Source organism: Saccopteryx leptura, chromosome 5 (assembly GCF_036850995.1).
Source record: "Saccopteryx leptura isolate mSacLep1 chromosome 5, mSacLep1_pri_phased_curated, whole genome shotgun sequence".
Classification (NCBI taxonomy): Eukaryota; Metazoa; Chordata; class Mammalia; order Chiroptera; family Emballonuridae; genus Saccopteryx; species Saccopteryx leptura.
Window position 1 is genome coordinate 165,591,916 of NC_089507.1, and position 18,442 is coordinate 165,610,357.

Below are 18,442 nucleotides of genomic sequence, written 5' to 3' on the forward strand. Positions count from 1 at the left end.
GATACTGGGCTGCCTCCTTTTAACAGGATGGCAGGGTTCTGGAATGGCAGACGCTAGGTGGGGCACTCCAGCACCCTGTGGAAGATAGAATGATTTCTGTGATGAGTGCCAAGGTTAGTGTGCTGTCTTGCCCTTCAGGGGTCTGCACTGACAGTGAATACTGCATGGTGTTCTGACAGATAAGATAGAGACCAATGAGAATACTATTTGTACAACACCAAGAACACAGTCAAGAGCTGGCAAGTGAATTTTCCACAGTTCACCTCTTTGGTGGAAAACCATGGTCCTTCAAGTTTCCAGATCAGTGTTCACAGTTCACCGACTCAGAACCCATGTGTTTGAAGGGGGACCATGTCCCTTGATAAAGCTGTTTCCCCACAGGGAGCTATTGCCATTTGACACGGTAACTTCATACAATGAAGAAAGCAAAAATTCTATCAAAATTTTATCTTTTAGAAAGGACTATTGTTAATCTTATAGAGCATCATTTCAGAAATTTCCAGGAGAGATAAATAGATAAAAGGATAAATTTTAGAAACAAGTTTTTAGAAACGGGGTCATGGTATATTTGCCACTTATTAAGATATTTAATTTTATATGAAATCAGTTTAAGTGTAGAAATAAGGAGAACTGAAGGGATTTCTGATATTTAGAAAATGTCTCTACCATATGAGAGGTGATTTCTTAAAACAGGTAGAAATAAAGATTAAAAATACATTGAGTTTAGAGTCATTTTCAGATTTTATGGCTCAATTTTGAGAGTATTAGTTCACTCTGTACAATAAAAAATAAAATTAACATGCTTACACTTCCTCCTGCCCACCTCTACCACTCTGTTTAGTTAATTATAGTGTTATTTATACATTGTGAAAATTTGTAGCATTTACAGCTTGTTCTATAAGCATAATTTTCACAGTTATATAGTTAGATTTTCTATTTAAATCAATGACATACCCACCACCAGAACTTTTAGCACAACTTTTCTGTATCTGAGTTCTTTATTCTGATTCATCAATTGACTAGTGAGATATCACCATTAAATAACTTTTTTCAAAAAGGGCATAAAATTGCATTCACTGCATTTTTTTCCCTTAAATGAGAAGCGGGGAGGCAGAGAGACAGACTCCCACATGTGCCCCAATAGGATCCACTTGGCAAGCCCCCACCATGGGATGCTCTGCCCATCTGGGGCCATTGCTTCTCTGCTCAGCAACCATACTTTAGCATCTGAGGTGAGGAGGCCATGGAGCCATCCTTAGTGCCTGGGGCCAACTTGCTCTAAAGGAGCCATGGCTGCGGGAGAGGAATAGAGAAAGATAAAAAGAGAGATGGGAGATGGTGAGGGGTAGAGAAGCAGATGGTCGCCTCTCCTGTATACCCTGACTGGGAATCGAACCCGGGACATCCACATGCTGGGCTGACACTCTACTGCTGAACCAGCTGGCCAGGGCCATATTCACTGTATTTTTACATGCTTGAGAATCACTGTATTTTTGAAGACTAGCTTGGCTGGGAATAAAATCCTCCGGTCATCTATTCTTTCCATAAAGCTTTGTCCGCATTGTTTCACTGTGTTGTGGCAACTAATTGTTGTTCTTTTTTATTTTTATTTTTTTCTTTACAGGGACAGAAAGAGAGAGTCAGAGAGAGGGATAGATAGAGACAGACAGACAGGAACGGAGAGAGATGAGAAGCATCAATCATCAGTTTTTCATTGCAACACCTTAGTTGTTCATTGATTGCTTTCTAATGTGTGCCTTGACCACGAGCCTTCAGCAGATGGAGTAACCTCTTGCTTGAGCCAGCGACCTTGGGTCTAAGCTGGTGAGCATTTTTTATTTTGCTCAAGCCAGATGAGCCCACACTCAAGCTGGCGACCTCAGGGTCTCGAACCTGGGTCCTTGGCATCCTAGTCCAATGCTCTATCCACTGTGCCACCACCTGGTCAGGCTAATTGTTGTTCTTAATACAGATTCTTTAGTTATCTCCTGGTTACCAAATTTCCTCCTTAAGTGTTTTTTTTTTTTTCTCCAAGAGTAGTTTGGGTTTTATAGCCTTTGGGTTTTTCTATGTTTGAGTTTAGTTGTAGTATTCTTGAGCCATTCTTTTCCTCAGTGCCAAATCACTTTTTTTCAGTATACACTCTACTTCTTTGATACACCTCTTCATTCATTTCAGAAAAATTTTCAGATATCAAATCTACATATACATGGGTTTTCTTTTTTGTTTGCTCTCTACCTTATCTTCTCTTTGTCACCTTCATGGTCTTTACTATGATTATCTCAAGTCTTTTGTCTACATCTGTGATTAGATTTTCAGCCATGTTTATTCAGCTTATTGTTGTTTCTACTTTAGAATTAATTTTGTGATAGAGTTATTTTAATCCTTGGTTTGTGGTTTTATTATTATTTTTTTGTCTTAGGGTTCTCTTTCATTGCACTCTTGTTATTTTAGTTGGTATTTTGCACCATTATTTCTCCTTTTTAATGTGTTAGGTCCATTCTAGCACTTCTGTAATTTATGTTTCTGGTTTTAGGATTTCTGACATTGAGGTATGTTATTTGGATGTGTTGGTCTTCTATGTGTTGTATACTGAGAGATAATAATTTATCCCATGCTCTCTGCCTTTTTCTTTATAAGATTATTAAAAGGTAGTCAGGCCATATTTGCTTGCACTAATTTTTTTGTAATCAGTTACCAGGACTTAAAATATATATTCCAAGACTCCTAGAGACTTGGCTATTAGCAGTTCCTTTTTTGAGTTTTCTTAGGTCCTAGAATATGCTTCTGCCCTTGGGTCTTTTGAAGCCTTGGTTAGAATGAAAACATCATCATGATCAGATTGCAAAATGATTTAGTCTGGGTTAGAGAGCTCTGTTTGCAGGAATTTCAGAATTCCAAAACTTCATTTATGAATTTCATTTTCAGAGTGTGTGATGGGTAGCATAGTAGATGGAGTAGGATCCTTTTTCATCTTCTATTTTGACCTACAAAAATGGCAGCTGTACCCTGGCCAGATAGCTTAGTTGGTTAGATTAGAACATCGTCCCGATATGTCAAGGTTGCAGGTTCAATCCCTGGACAGGGCACATACAGGAACAGATACATGTTTCTGTCTTTCTCTTTTTCCCTTCTCTTTCTCTAAAATCAAGAAATAAATTTAAAAAGACTTTTTTAAAATGGCGATTGCATGTGAGCCAGCCTAGCAGTTTCTAGGCCATAAAGCCATTTTCTCACCCACACCCAATCACCAAGCCATCAAGTTTAGTATCTGAGGGGCCTGCCAGATGCTACCAGATGCTTGCAAGTGATGCAAGTGAGGGCTAATCACTTTCCTTTGTCCCTGAAAGACAGGCCAACCTGCTTTAGTACCTGTAGAGTAGGCACTACAAGTATAGTTACCTGGCCCACAGTTCAGTGTTCTGCATTAGGGAGCATGAGGCTTTTCCTCCTATATTACAGGGGTAGCTTTAGCCTTCCTTAATTGAGGAGGGTTCCGTCATGATGGTACACCCTGTAGCATATATTACAAGTTCTGTACTACCTGACTTAGAGACCAAACTGACCACTCAACATCTACCCTTGTGGATGCTACCCGCTTTTACATCCTCTATATTTACTATGATTTGCCATCTCTTAACCACCACTAACTCCATTAAAAATTATCAGTCAACCAGAAGTGTCTAGTAGTCCAAGGTAAGGAGGATAAGCTACTTTCTGTTACCTTTGAGGTGTGCCCATAAGTAAAGGGCCAAAATGGAAAATCCAAGAATTCTTTTTCGCATTTACTTAGGACCATCTAATAATGATTTATGAACATCTATGTTTAGGTTTGAAATTCCATTATCGATTTCATTTGTTACTGATTTTTTAGAATGAAAAAACTCAAATTTGAATATGGGCAGAATCATTGATCAGTCTATCAGAAAAACTTCTCAACTGACTCAGAGAAAGTTACTGTGAGAGTGCATTATTCCCTGAGCCTGGAGTGGGTGATGCCGTTACCAACAACCTCACAGTGACTTCTGGCCACGTGCCTTTTCCTGGGGAAAAAACCCCGTAATTCTTCTGTCTTAATTATATATAGGTCAGCTGGTTACTTTTCCGTTGAGTTTTGTAAAGTATTTTGCTTTCTAAAAATTATAAATTATACCCATTCTCCCAGTTTTTCTGGGGCTTTTTGAGATCTCAGTGGAACTTCCCACCTCCTTTAGTTTCCTTTCAGTGTGTTATATACTTAAATTATCTTCAGCACAATTTATAATTTTGTTATAATGATGCTTGATAGCATAACTTTGCGTAGAAATAATAATGTGTCCAAGAACTTAAAATAGTCTAACTCAATAATTCATATACTTGGCTGCCTGGAAAAAACGCAGTAATATCAATAAATTTTTAAATTATTTTTTGTTGGGATTAGCATTAGGATTAGTTGTATGAAACACAAAATAAAAATGTATATTTATTTTAAATAATCAAAGAAAACTCTTCTACTTGATATAGTGTGTAATGAGAAAGTTTTTAGTTTATTTTTTCTATATATTGCCAATAGTAGTATATAATATGGAGAAAGATTCCTACATTTTAGTAAACATGAATTCACTAGAATGCATCTTTATTTTCAGATGAAAAATAAATTTTTTCATATTATTTTATATAATTGTTTTGTTCTGATAAGCCTATATATTCAAGAATTAGAATACTTTTCTCTCTTCTAAATAGTATAACAAATTTATGAGTGGTCAGAAATTTATTGTTGGTTTTCCAGTTCTCTAAGAAAAATCACAAATCACTATAAGAAAAATATTTAAAACCTGTGTTTAAAAGCAAATTTAATTTGTGTTTTGATTCTTCATTTGCAAGTAGAGGATGAGAATGTTAAATCTCACTAGAAAAGAACTTCTGAAACATAGTGCAGTGTGCATGCCTGGAGAAATGAATGCTATAGCTTTAAGATAAGGTAGTCTGGTGATTCATTTCATGAAAAAAGATCGATTGGGAGCAGGCTCCTACTGTTAGCTTTTTTGAAGATGGATTCTCACGCCGAAAATAACACAACATATTCTAGATAACAGCAGTTTTTTCCCCTGAAATCCACCAAAACTGAAGAAAAATCCAAGTGACTGTTCTTAGCAGCTGTGTGGCCTGGAGTTCACTGGGGAAGCTGGCTTCCTGCAGTCCCTATTCATCACCTGCTTCAAAGACAGCCTGGCTGGCTATAGTTTGCAGGCCAGGTAGGGTGCCATTGTGCACAGTCTGGGAGGATTAGTATCAAAGCTGCGGCAACCAGGCCCTTGGTCTCCGGCTGCCATTCAGTCTTGCAGGGAGAGGCTAAGACTGGCCAAGGTCACAGTCTCCAGTGTGGAGTGGACTGGGAAAGGATCCTGAGAATAGAATGCTTTTTATGAAATCATGGCGCAAGCTTGCAGCACAGCAGGTGCCCTTCTGGAACACATAACATCTGTTTATGTTGGTATACCGTAGCTGACAACGAGATAATAGAGCTTTGAAATTTATCATTTTATTTTTAAAAAGACAACTGTATATACAATAATCCAGATGCGTATTTAGCTTCGATCTTTTATTTGAAAATCATAAAGCAAACTGACTGATTTAATTGCTGCTTGTACGTGTATATGTTTAAGCAAAAAGCGAAAGCGTAGTGACTATTAACCATTTATAACCATTGCTGATCAGCTATACCTGAATTCTTGGGGAGGAAATACCTAACATTCAACATAAAATTTTTTTTAAATGTTCAGGCATTTGTGTCAACAGATTGCAGAAGGATTTACTGAATATGCCCAATAGTCTTGAATATCAGAAGCTTTGGATAACCCCCTCCCCACCCCACTCCACCCCCACCGCCACCACCGTAAATGAGAGTATTCAAGGGTGAGGTAATAATGACGCAAAAATAAAATTTTCAACTTGGACAAATTAGAGAAAAATTAAGCTGTCCATGAGTTGTCATGACGACAAGGATGTTCTGTTGATGAACTGTCCTCCTCATTGTCCAATCAGATAGTAGAGCTGAAGCTGGAGCATGAACAGGAGAAGACGCACCTATTACAGCAGCATAACGCAGAGAAGGATAGCCTAGTCCGAGACCATGAACGGGAAATTGAAAACCTGGAAAAACAGCTTCGCGCTGCCAATATGGAGCACGAAAATCAAATTCAAGAGTTCAAGAAACGAGATTCACAGGTAATTATCAATAATATTTAATAGAACGGGTATCCTTTTAAAAAGTCATCAGCGTTTAATGTTTTCTTATTATTCTTGTTGATGCACGCTGTTTGATCATTTGCAAAACTGACATATAGATGTGGGGTTTTTTTTGTTTTCTTCCCTCCATTCCCCCCCCCCCCCTCATTTTAGGGATGAATAAGGCTTTAACTACAGAAACCACAGGTAGCCAGATTAAAAATCCCATGGTGCGCTATAACTTGGCCCCTTTTTTATAATCTTGTCTCAGTTCCTTTCATGATGGTTTTTTTTAAAGGTATCTGCCCCTTACCCCTCCCCTCAGCCTTAGCAAATCCTTATGAAATATATCAGCCTCATTCCTTGTTTTTTGTTTTAATCTCTGTAGGTAATCAAGCAGCTGTTTTAATATTTGCTTTTGCTTCCTAGTGATGCTTTTTGTTTCATTAGACTCTATATTTGGTTAGATCACTCAGATGGTAATTGATAAAAATGACTACAGTGAAGGCTATTTCCCGTCAGGACTGGTGCTTTTTCCTACATGCTCATACACATGCCTCCTAGCCTCCATCTCTGTAGTCCCTGTTGGAAGCCATTTGCCAGAATAACCCCCAGCTGTGGTAGCATTTGACTCTTCAAACTTATGGATGAAATGTGCACTGTCAGCATGGAAAATTATCTTTATAAATTTCAGATGAAAAAAATCTTATTGAGCGTCTATCTTTGTAGTATAATACATTCTTTAGGGTATGCAGGGTGGGGCACAAGTAGGTATACGGTTGTTCGTATGGAAAATATTGTAATAATTAATACATAATAATATAAGAATAAACACTGTGTTTCGCATACTTAAAACTGTAAAGCTATTTTGCCCCACCCTGGATATAATTAAAGGCCTTTAGTGTATCCTCTTGAGGAGATTGCTGTAAAATTTTATTAAAGAAAAATTGAAGAGCAGATGATAACAATAGAAAGATCATTTTCTTTTCTAATAAAGCCATATAGTGTATTAGGTTTAAATAACTCTTTTTCCATTGAAACCTAACCATATTTCCCATACCACACATAAGCTTCTTCCTAGTTATACTTCCTCCTAAATAATATAATTTTTAAACAACAAAATAAATATTCTATTTGTTTTAATATGTGTTTAAACAATTTTGTAATTATCTAAACATGAAAATGCTACTGATTAAATAGATGTTAATTTCTTGAGTGGAAAGTGGAAGGCGGTAAAGCAAAGCATGGGAGTTCTTGCTTATTTTTCATTTGACCTTGAGTCGTTTACTTTTGGATAATGACTGAGCAATATAGATATACTCAGCACAGGGGGTTTTTTTGGGAGGGGGGGTTGGTCAATAATATGCATTTATAGGAAATTTTTTTCTATTTGTTTTATGAATTTTGCTGACTAAGAACATAGTTATTGTAGTAGCCATAGTAATAGAATAGGTGATTCCTATTAAATCAATGTGTCTTGTAGTTTTGCCACCAGTCTCATTAGAGTTTTTATAAAATCTGTGCTGATATTTTTATTGTTAGTCATACAGTTTATTAAGCATATTTTTAAACTTAATTTCTCTTTCAAAGATGATGCTAAGTGTACCATTGTCTTCTATGGTGTGATGAGTGTGAGTCAGTGTAGTGTCTGTTTACCTAGTAGAATTGAATAATTGATACAATAACATCCATTAATTTATATAACTGACTGCTATGTTGGTGCTGTTGTGGAAAGCCAACACAAGTGGAGGCCAAATTTGAAAGGAAATGTGTGACTTAGGGATATGTTGTATCTGCCATGTATAGGGTGCGGTTCATTCATCCAATGATAACAAAAGGGAAATTTTAGAATTTTGGGGTATAATTAAGCCACAGGAAAGTATAATAAAGTTGAAATGGAATGTTTTCTAGTTGAAATACTGAGTATGAGAATCATATGACTTTTTCAAATGCTATGGAAAGTATTATATTTCTCATATTTTGAGTCTTTCTTGGAACAATTGAGATGGGAATGCTAGTAAGCAGTGGAAACAGGCATTCTTGATCAAAATGTAAATGATTTTCTGTATAAGCTATATACTTAGTTAATTTTAGAGAATATTTTTTATGAACTTTATCAATAAGTTATATTAAAAAAAATTATGTTTACCAAAATGGTAATACTTTGTATTTATTTTTGGTTATTCATTAAGGATATTATTTCAAAGTTTTCTTTAGGTAAGTCCTAAATTTTCCAAATAATGCTTTTCATGATTGTGCTCTAAATAAAAGAATGTGTAATGCCTTTGAAGTCCTGGATCCCATTTACAGATTTCAAAATAACAAAGTGAGCATGTACTTTTTAAAATAGATCTTTAAAAAAAAAAAATCACTGTTTTGTGATTTGGTGCAGAACCATCACAAGTGTCTTAAATATTGGACTATTTTTTTTTTTTTTTTTTTTTTTTTTTTTTTTTTATTTTGGTTCCAGAGTGATTTGATTTTCGGTTCATGTTTGGCTGCTTTCGTTTAGCAATGGAGGCCATTTTGTAGAAAGGACTAGTTGAAATACTCAACCAAAGAGGACCAGTGACAAAGCTGTTGGGAATACTATGGCTTTGTTTGCTGCTTTTCTTCCATCAAATACTTGAATGTATACAATATACTAAAAATTGTATACTAAATTTACAATATACTTTTGGCCTTTCTAAATCTGTAATATTTTGCATATTGATAACAAAATAAAATAGTTTTTATAAAGTATAGTTACTTACCATAAGGTGAATCATATATCAAGTAGGAAGTCATTTCTGGTGATTTTACTGTCTAATTATCTTAGGTTAGTTATTAATCAAGTAATTTTTGTTTTATAAAGAAATGATAAGATATAATAATGCAACTAAAGGCAATTAACCATTTCCCTCATTTTATTTGGTGCATTTAGCTAATTATTCTATGCATATATTATATTTCTGTCATCATACCTTGATTTTCAATGGTAGGACATTTTATGCTGTGATTTGCTGAAATGCACATTAAATTTATCACCCTCATATAAGATGTTTAGACAGGTATCTACTTAAAGTAATGTTTAAGAAAAAGCATCCAGATCAGTAGATATCAAGACATACAGAAATTCATAATATCTGTTGTAAGATATTTCTCATTTGCCAGATCCCTGTTATTGAAATTATTTTGAAGAAGACTTGACTTGGAAGGGGGGTGAAAACACAATATAGCGTTTCAAGATGTGTTGTAGAATTGAGCACCTGAAACCTGTATAATTATGTTAAACAGTGTTATCCCAATAAAATTAATTAAAAAAATTTGATCCAATCATGTTTTTTAATATGATGAGAATTTATATTTTCATTATGAGTATTCAAGGAAAACTTATTTCTAACCTGATAGTTCTGCATGTAATTCTTGTTTTCCTATTGAGCTGCAAATGTAGTAAAACAATTTCTATAATGTGCCCCTTTGAATTAGAAGAAAAATAGAACATAGGTTCCTTGACCTCTTAGTTGTTCTTTTAGGACCCTGAACCACTTAGAGATTGTTTGATATTTGATGTTTGTTGTTGAAGTGAGTGGCATGTATGAGATGCTAGAGAGAACCTTTGTGACCCGCTGCAGAGGTGGTGTCACCATCTCAGGACAGCTGTCTTTGTGACCTGTTGAGTACAGACAAATTGAGGAGTCAGGGCGACCACAGCAGCCACCGTGAATCACCATCAGAATGATACAAATTAGATAAAGTAGACATGAAGGTTATCAGTGATACCTGAAAACGTATTAAACATGGAATTTGTATATAGTAAAACAGATCTTGCCTAATCTTGGCATCTAATGCCTTTATTGATTCCCTAAATTGAGAATTATGATTCTAATATGAACAATTTTTACATAATAGGTGAAAGGTCATCTTGATTTTGCCATATTGATTCATAGAAAGAGGATGAACCTATCACTGAGTCTAAAATGTTGGGATTTTCAGAAATCCTTTTTGTCCCGTCTTCCATTTACCAAAAAGTTTTCCAAAAGGATATATGTGGTGAAACAATTTTACTTTTTGAAATTATACTCAGTCAATGACATTATTTTTCATGAATTTGAGGATCTGGCCATAAGATTAAAATCTCCATGATAAGCTGAGTGTGAATGCAAGCAGTGGATTCTCTAGCTGTCATTCTTCAAAGATCACCTGAGGATAATTTAACAATATCTCTGTCCAGAACATTGTTGTTCAACCTCTACATGATCTTTGGGCTCCTGGGGGGTGAGGGGAAGCATTTTTCTATTGAAAACACTTGGTTTTAATTTCTTTTTATGCCAACTACTTTCAAAAAGGGTTTGAGAGGCAACATTTTATAATAAATAGATGCTTAAATTAAACAGGTAAAATATAACTGAATGTAATAATTTAGCAATAAATGATGTTAATACCATCAGAAAATCCATACTTAAAAAATGCTTCAGTTAAGTACAAGTTTTAGCTCTGAGCTTGCCTAGAAGCCATAGCGAAGAGGGAAAGTTGGTGAATTATGTAATTCTAATTATCTAATGAAAAAAATCATACCAATTCATGTTTTATTTTCTCCAGCTCTCAACTGTGAGAAACTTTTCACATGGGACTTAATAAAAGGGCACTGACCAATATAACTGATCATATTCTCTACATTTTAAAACATTACAAATAAAATCTGGTGGGAAAAACTTAGGTTCTTTAATTACTTTCATGAAATATAATTAGCAGGTTTTATTTTAATATGCCAACCTTTTTATTTTAGTTTATTGAGAATTCGGTTCTTAACATCAAAAAACAAACTCTCTCTGTCTCTCTCTCCTTTCTGTCCCTCTCTCTCTCCTCTCTAAAAATGAATAAAAAAAAAACAAAAAAAACCACAGATACTTTGAGAGATTCAATTTTGTAGATACTATAAATTAGAAAGATGCATATTTTAAGTCATTAGCCTAACAAATTCTAGTACTGTTATTATACAGTATGTTGGTTCCAAAAACCTTTACAAAATGTCTTAAGGAAGTAAAATTAGGAACATGGCTGAGATAGGAAATAGTTTTAAAGTTAATGCCTTGGTGTTAATTTCCAAGTATGTTAGTGCTCTCTCTTTCTCTCATATCTGATTATCCTGTCCTCTGAATTGATACTATGTAAAACCATAGGAAATAATAAAATCAAGTGGTAATTTGGTTCAGGAGTATGGAATATTTGTACCTGTACTAAAATGGTTCCCATTCTACTTACATAACCAAAATAGTATTTCCTCATCAATATTTATTCACCAATATCATTTGTTTAGTTTTGTGGTAGTAAATTTTTTTATTTCTTTGGGTCAAACTGGACTGATTGCTTAGATAAAGCAAACTGTGTAATCTATATCCCCAACCCCAACATGATGAGGCTGTTGCTGTTAACATAACCTTGCTTGTGCTCCCTTCTCTCCCTAGTAACATACAGTCACATCAGAGTGGTTGTCTGGACTTCCAGCTGTGTACACACCACACTTTGATATTCATCCCTTGATAGCCTGAGTTATTTGTAGTAAAGGGAAGAGGAATGGAATTAAGTGGGTTTTGCATCAATGTACATAATGGTTTAATTTTTTATTGTATTTATTGGGGTGACATTGGTTAATAAAACCATACAGCTTTCAAGTGTCCAACTCTATAACACATCACCTGCATACTTTTGTTTACCACCCAATGTCAAGTCTCCTTCCATTACCGGTTATCACCCCTTTACTCTCTTCTCCCTCCCCTCACCCTTTTTCTCTCTGGTAACCACCATACCGTTGTTTGTGTCTATGAGTTTTTTTTTAATCCCTTCACCTTTTTCATATATGTTTAACATCAGACATTAGAAGAGTAGGTGGGAAAATGTTTTGAAAAATGTACTTTATCATTTCAGAAATAATGGACTTGTGGTAATACTACATTATAATTTTTAATTTATTTCCTTTAGATGGAGATTCATAGCATTACCTGAGTGTATAGTATTATGATAGCCCAATAACCTTCTCTGTGCATTTAAAGTATAAATAGTGGTTTTCCTAACTAAGCTGCTTTTAAAAGCCTGTGAGGAAATATTGTTTTCATGACATCAAAACCAATAGGTAATACAGAATTTTCCAAACAGGACCAAAGTCCTCCTATTTTGACATAGGTAGGTACATTGATGGGAAGATCTCATTTAATTAGTATCCAGTGTGGTATGTCTGACATTATTACATATGAATTTAATAATACATATTGTACTTATATATTATTATATGTATTACTATATATAAGAATACTATTTCTTAGGTATATAATCAGAAAATATAGGCTGATGTCCTTTTAGGAGAAGTTTACATTCTTCTAGGTCACCAGTTTTCTTTATCTATTACAATTCTAAAATTCTATAATTATTTTCAACTTATAAGCACAAAGTAGTATATATACCTATAATTAAACTATTATAAATAATTCAACTTGGTCCTCTTTGTGGAGAAAATTATATTAAGTTTAAAAAACAAAAAACAGACTGTCAGCCAAAGAAATTGATTTCTCTAAGAACGACCTATTTGTAGAAGTAATATACAGTGTAGCTTTAGTCCTGTATATTTAGCATATTTTTTAAATGTGGCAGTTACCATAGAAACCACATTCTATGGCATGTGGTCCACTTTCAGATAAAGAATATTCTTTCAGAAGACAAACCTTCCAAATGACATATAAAATATTCACTTTGAATTAGCAACCTTGTGTCAATTAATAATGATTGCCTTAAAAATCCATCTTTTGTTCTCATTATACTTAATAGGATTTTTAGAAATATTAATATTGCTCTTGAAAAAGTAATAATTCAATGCTGGAAATATTTAAAATAGAGGTTATAATGTAACTGCAGTGGTGAAAACTGGGGAGATTGCTGGGAAGCACAAGTCTGTGTTCATAGTATATTCCCCCAGACAAGAAGCTTTTAGGCATAGCAAGTGTCTAAGCATCCAGCAATAGTATCGTCAAATTAAGCAATCTAAAGAGATGAGCATATCCCATTATTTTCAATTTGCAGATAAAGAACCTGTGGTTCAAGGACATTATCTTGCCCAAGGTCACAGAACTAGCAAGCTAGGGCTTTTTAATTTTGATTCAGTGCTCTTTATCTACAGCTTCTCTCAAAAAGCTAAAATCTTTTCTGACGTAGCCTTGGCAGAAAAAGGAAAGGGCTGTATGTGCATCTCTGCCTAGCACGGGAGCAGAGCAAACACTGGTGCTCTTTGTTCGCCACGCTGAGGTTCTTGTGGCAATTTGCATTTCTTTCAGTGATTTGCCATCCTGGATGTTGCTGCAAAGTCACAATGGAATCAGGCTGCTTGAGTTCAAGTTTTAGTAAGCATTACCTCCCAGAACCACACACAGTTTTTACTTTGTGTGTTTAATGGCGGCAGCAGAAGCAACAACGAAAATACATATATTATTATGCTTCCCATGTGCCAAGCTCTCCGCTAAGTCCTCCACATTACATTACCCCATCAAGTCCTTCCAATACCCTGTGAGGATTGTATTTCCTGTTTGGAAACTCTGTTTTGACCTTATAACATGGGTCAGAAGTTGACCATCTGTATTGCCAATTTATTGATAAAAAAAGTTTCAGAAAGCAGAAGAAAACTGCCCAAGATTTACATAACTAGTAGTTAATGTAGCTGAGACTCAGGGCGAAGGCCCGTAACCCATATGCTTGTTTATGAGCCTGTTATCCTGAATTTCATTTATTCTGCATAAAGTCCATTACATTTTCAATTTGAGGTTGTTCATACATTGCTAGATTTAAAGTATTGATACCCATAACTCAGACTATGTAAATCCAAATCAGTTTTTTGCCAGTAGTTTGAATATTTCTCCAAAGCCACAAGCCATGGCTACGTCTCTATTCTGACAGAAATTAAATTCAAGAGATATGTATTTCTTAATATTTACTTGGAATAGAAATCTTTCCCACAAATTTCAGAATTTGTAGAATGGAAAAATCTATATATTTTTGAAATGGGTTCAATTTAGGTTTTCACATTATTACTGAAATAAGAAGCTATGTTCAGAGTAAGAATCTAGTAAGCTTTTAGGTCAGTGGGCCTACCAGTCCATATAAGAATTGCTTAGGAATTTGCATTTAGCACTGGTGAATATGGTTTGGTGTGAATGGTTTATTATTCATGAATGATTGCTATATTCACATATTAATTTGGAATATTATATTACATATGATCCATTCATTTTATGAGATGAATCTTTAAATCTCAAAGACTTCAATGTTGGTATTTTTTCCCTAAAGGAACCCTTGTATTTGGTCCTATTGCATGACAACAGCTAGTCAAACCTTTTAGAAGTGAGGTCAGGTAAGTCCAAACATGGAAACTTTCTGGATAGAAATACAAGGAATAACTAGAAAATCTGTTTGTTTTAGAGTCCCTCCCCCAATAAAAACAATTTATGTTGATGTAATTTTGGCTTAATTCTAGAGTTATTTTAGTCAAAATGAAAAGTTTGTGAGTGAATTTATTTTTTGTATAGAATACCCCAGAGACAAATCATTATTCCACATGCCGAATGTCAGTCCCGTCGACCTAAGGAAGAATCCTTGCAGTTATTTTTGGCATCTTGCTCTTGCTTCTCTTCACCCCGGCCTCAGTATAATTACCAAGAACGTTGGCAGAAATGATCTTTGAGGAAACACTGGGTGAATAACTCTTCTTCCTTGATGTCTTCGAAAAGTCATTTTTGGCTTTCTCCAAGAGACGGCCCCGATGTCTTTATTTCTATATTTGAGGTAATTTTTTGTGGCAGAGAGGTTGAAGCCAGAGTACAAGCAGTGATTGGCAAAATGATGATATCATCTAATGTTCAAAGGGCTGGCAAATTGAAGCTTATTAAACTGTCATTTTGTCTTCTATTCAGGACTAATTGGAATCATGCCTGGTTGTATGATACGAAAGATATTTAACACCTGAGCATTTTTCATGAGAAAAAAATGACAGAAATTGATGTCAGAGAGATCTTAAACTCCTGTTTGAGGAGGCAAGCAAGGCATTACATGAAAATAATAGACTGTATTACATGAAAATAATAGTCTATTTTCAAACTACTTAATATTTGTGTGTTGTCATTGGGAGGAAACTTTTCAGTAATAAAAACTGGCCTAATTGATACCTAAAGCATTGAAATTGGTGGATTAATGTGAAACTTGAGTTAATGTTTTTTAGTTAAGACAAATGTTAAAATTCAGTGAAAATTACTTTTCTTTGCTTGTTTTAACACTTATTTTAAATTGTTACCTAAGCTTTCAAGTACTTTTGGATATATGTATGCGGTGAGGTTGGGGAAAGATCACATGAAATCCGAGAGTAACAACACACGGTTAGACTTGCAGAATTTGAAAATGTGTTCTTTTTCCGGTTCATTTTGATTTGTTGTGTTTAGGTACGACGTGAGGCCTGAACTTGCTTGTTCTATTTGAAGGTGAGTTTATGAATTAATTCCTTAGAGAAGGAAGATTGCTACATACAGAATGTGACCTGAATCTGGGTCTCATTCCTTGTTAGTGGGAGGCTTTGCAATGCAGCATTAGTCTGGAGGTGTGTGTGTGCATGCATGTGTGTGCATGTGCACTGGCACGTGCATGTGTGTGCATGTCCCACGGATACTGTAGCTCTATGGTACAGAGGAGCTTTCAGTGAACATGTAACCAGTGGTCTAGCCAGGCATAGCATCTGAAAACAAGGGCATTTTCCAGTAGAAGTACTTGAGAGTTGCTGGTCTTTAAAAAGGTTAAAATTAAACTGGTGATTCATTCATCTTAAGTTTGCTCTTTAAGTCAGTATTTATTAATGAAATAAACCCCAGATCCCTAGGGTCAAGTGGAACCTTATTTATTTTGTTATTTGCAAAGATGTAATTTTAATGTACAAAATGCATGTGTTCACCAAATGTTCCCTGCAAACATTTTTGTAATGTAAATGTTATCCTCACTTGTTGGGCAAATTTTATAATGGCTCCAGATAAAATGATGTTGGCATGTGCAGCAAGAGAAGTGGAGTGTGAGGGCTGAAAACTTTTTGTTCTTCAATTATTCAAAAATTACTGCCAAAGCTGTCTCAGACAAAAGCCATGAGTTCGGGAGGTACAGTGTGTTCCCGCTCACTATTAAAGTCAGCCCCAATGTGCAGATGCTGGTTCAGCCCTTGGGAGACAGGAAGAGTGCACCATGTACTTCTGCCTCTCTGGCCATTCCTAGTGCCATGCCGTAAGCACCCCACTCTAGTGCTATAAAGTTGGTATTTCTTACAAAATAACCATCCAGTTGTGAAAAATTGATTTCATGATGTTCTCTTGAAAATCATAATATTGTTAACTATTCTGATTGCTCTTTGAAATCTCATTGTTCCATATTGATACTGACAAAACGGAACTCTGTGACTTGAAAATTTTTTTAATTGTGACTCTTCAAATAATATATAAATCAAATTTATTTCCACATAAGTTTTCCTATCTATAAAACTTAGGCAGATTCACATATGTGGAATTTCCTATGACATACACTTTAATTCAGTGTGATTGATTTATTTCATTAAGACTTCCGAGTGCTGTGTGGTGCCAGGCCCCGGGCTGGGTACACTGTGAGGAGGTGCTTTTCACATCCTGATGTGGCCCCAGCGTTGTGCAGGGTGAGGCCTCTGTAATCTAAGGGGGTTTCAGCTCTAAGGGAACTTCCTCTTGAGTTGAGGGAGGACAGATGATAGCACACAGAAAACCAATGAACAAGGAGACATGACGCAGCAGTTACTGGTGGGTGTGGAGTTAACGTGGCGAGAGAGGACACAGTGACCGACGTTTGCGCTCTTTGACCGCCAGAGAAGGCCTCTCAGAGGAGCGCTGTCCAAGCTGAGGTGTGTGACGGGAAGCCAGCCAGACTGGGGGAACGCGGGTGCGGAAGCCCTGTCGGACAGTGACCTTGGTGCATGAGAGGAATGAAGAAAGGGGCCTGTGCTGCGCGGGCGTGGCAGGTGCAGGGCAGGGAGGGCCTTGGAGGGGTTTGTGTTTTATTTTAAACATAATCAAAAGACAGGGGCTTTTAAGCAGTAAAGTGTATGATCTGACTCACGTTTAAAGGCCACTCTGGCTGTTGCACACAGTCCTCGGTGTCTGTATAGCATCCGTATTTGAATCAATGGGCCTTGTGGCTGGGTTAGGTGTGGGGAGTGAGGGAAAGAAGAATTCTTTAGAGTTCTTGTTTAAGCAGCTCGATGGATGGTGGTGTTTGATAGGAGGATGATTAGGAGGGAATAAATGCAAAAGCAAGAGTGCTGTTGTTGCCAAGCTGAGTCTGAGCTGCATCTTACGCATCCAGATGGAGCTGTGTCAGACAGGGATCTGGGAACGCAGGTTGGGATTCCAGAAGTGTGCATTTGGACATCATTGGCGCATAGGTTGTAATTAAAGTATGGACCTGGATGCAATGACCAGTTTTTTTGTCAAATATGAAGACAGAGATGCTGGTTCATGGTCAGTTTGTGCTACTTCCTGGCTCTGTAAACCTGAGTTTCCTACTTTATACCTCCAATCATCATTTCCCACATCTGTAATAGTCATTCATCTGTTTATGTCATCTGTTGAGCTACTATGTGCCAGACACTATACTAGACCTTGGAATATTAAAAAAGAAACATCCTACCCTCCAGCTCATAGGCTGTCTGGAAATAGGCACTGTGCATCTGTCATAAAAGGGTGATGTGATTCAAATCAATAGATAGGAGGACTGAACCCTTCCTTTAACACAGGCAGAGAGGGTGCATCTTATCACACATCAAAGGCTGCAGAGAATAGCAGACATAGTAACACTCATGGTCAGAAGGACAGCTCTCCTGATCCTCAAGTCCCCATAAAGGCACCTTTCTGCTGATTAGGCCACCTGACTGGTGTGATGATTTACTGAGGCTTTTTAAGTTACTTTCTTCAGCATTCTGTGGGGATGTGGGAGATTGATACCCTCCCTTCCCCTTTCTACTGTCTGGAAACCCATGGAAATGGGCAGTTCTATTCCATGGCCCTCCAGAGTTACAGACCTATATCTAGCAAAGTGCAATAAAATAATAAAGGTGCTTTGATTCCAGGTGAAGATCTGGCAGCCATGTGGTATGGGGACATAGGGTCTGGGGAGATGATCAGAAAAAGTTGCACTGAAAGAGCTATTATATGCATTG

The 18,442-nt window shown here is 36.2% G+C and overlaps 1 protein-coding gene across 3 annotated transcripts in view; it reads left to right on the forward strand.

Moving 5' to 3' along the window:
• Positions 1-18,442, forward strand: part of CEP112 (centrosomal protein 112) — a 423,550-nt gene that overhangs the window by 203,585 nt on the left and 201,523 nt on the right. For all 3 annotated transcript variants that reach the window (XM_066386628.1, XM_066386631.1, XM_066386629.1), the window contains exon 20: positions 6,025-6,207. In XM_066386628.1, the coding sequence (XP_066242725.1) occupies positions 6,025-6,207 (183 nt within the window). The remainder of the gene's footprint in view (positions 1-6,024; positions 6,208-18,442) is intronic.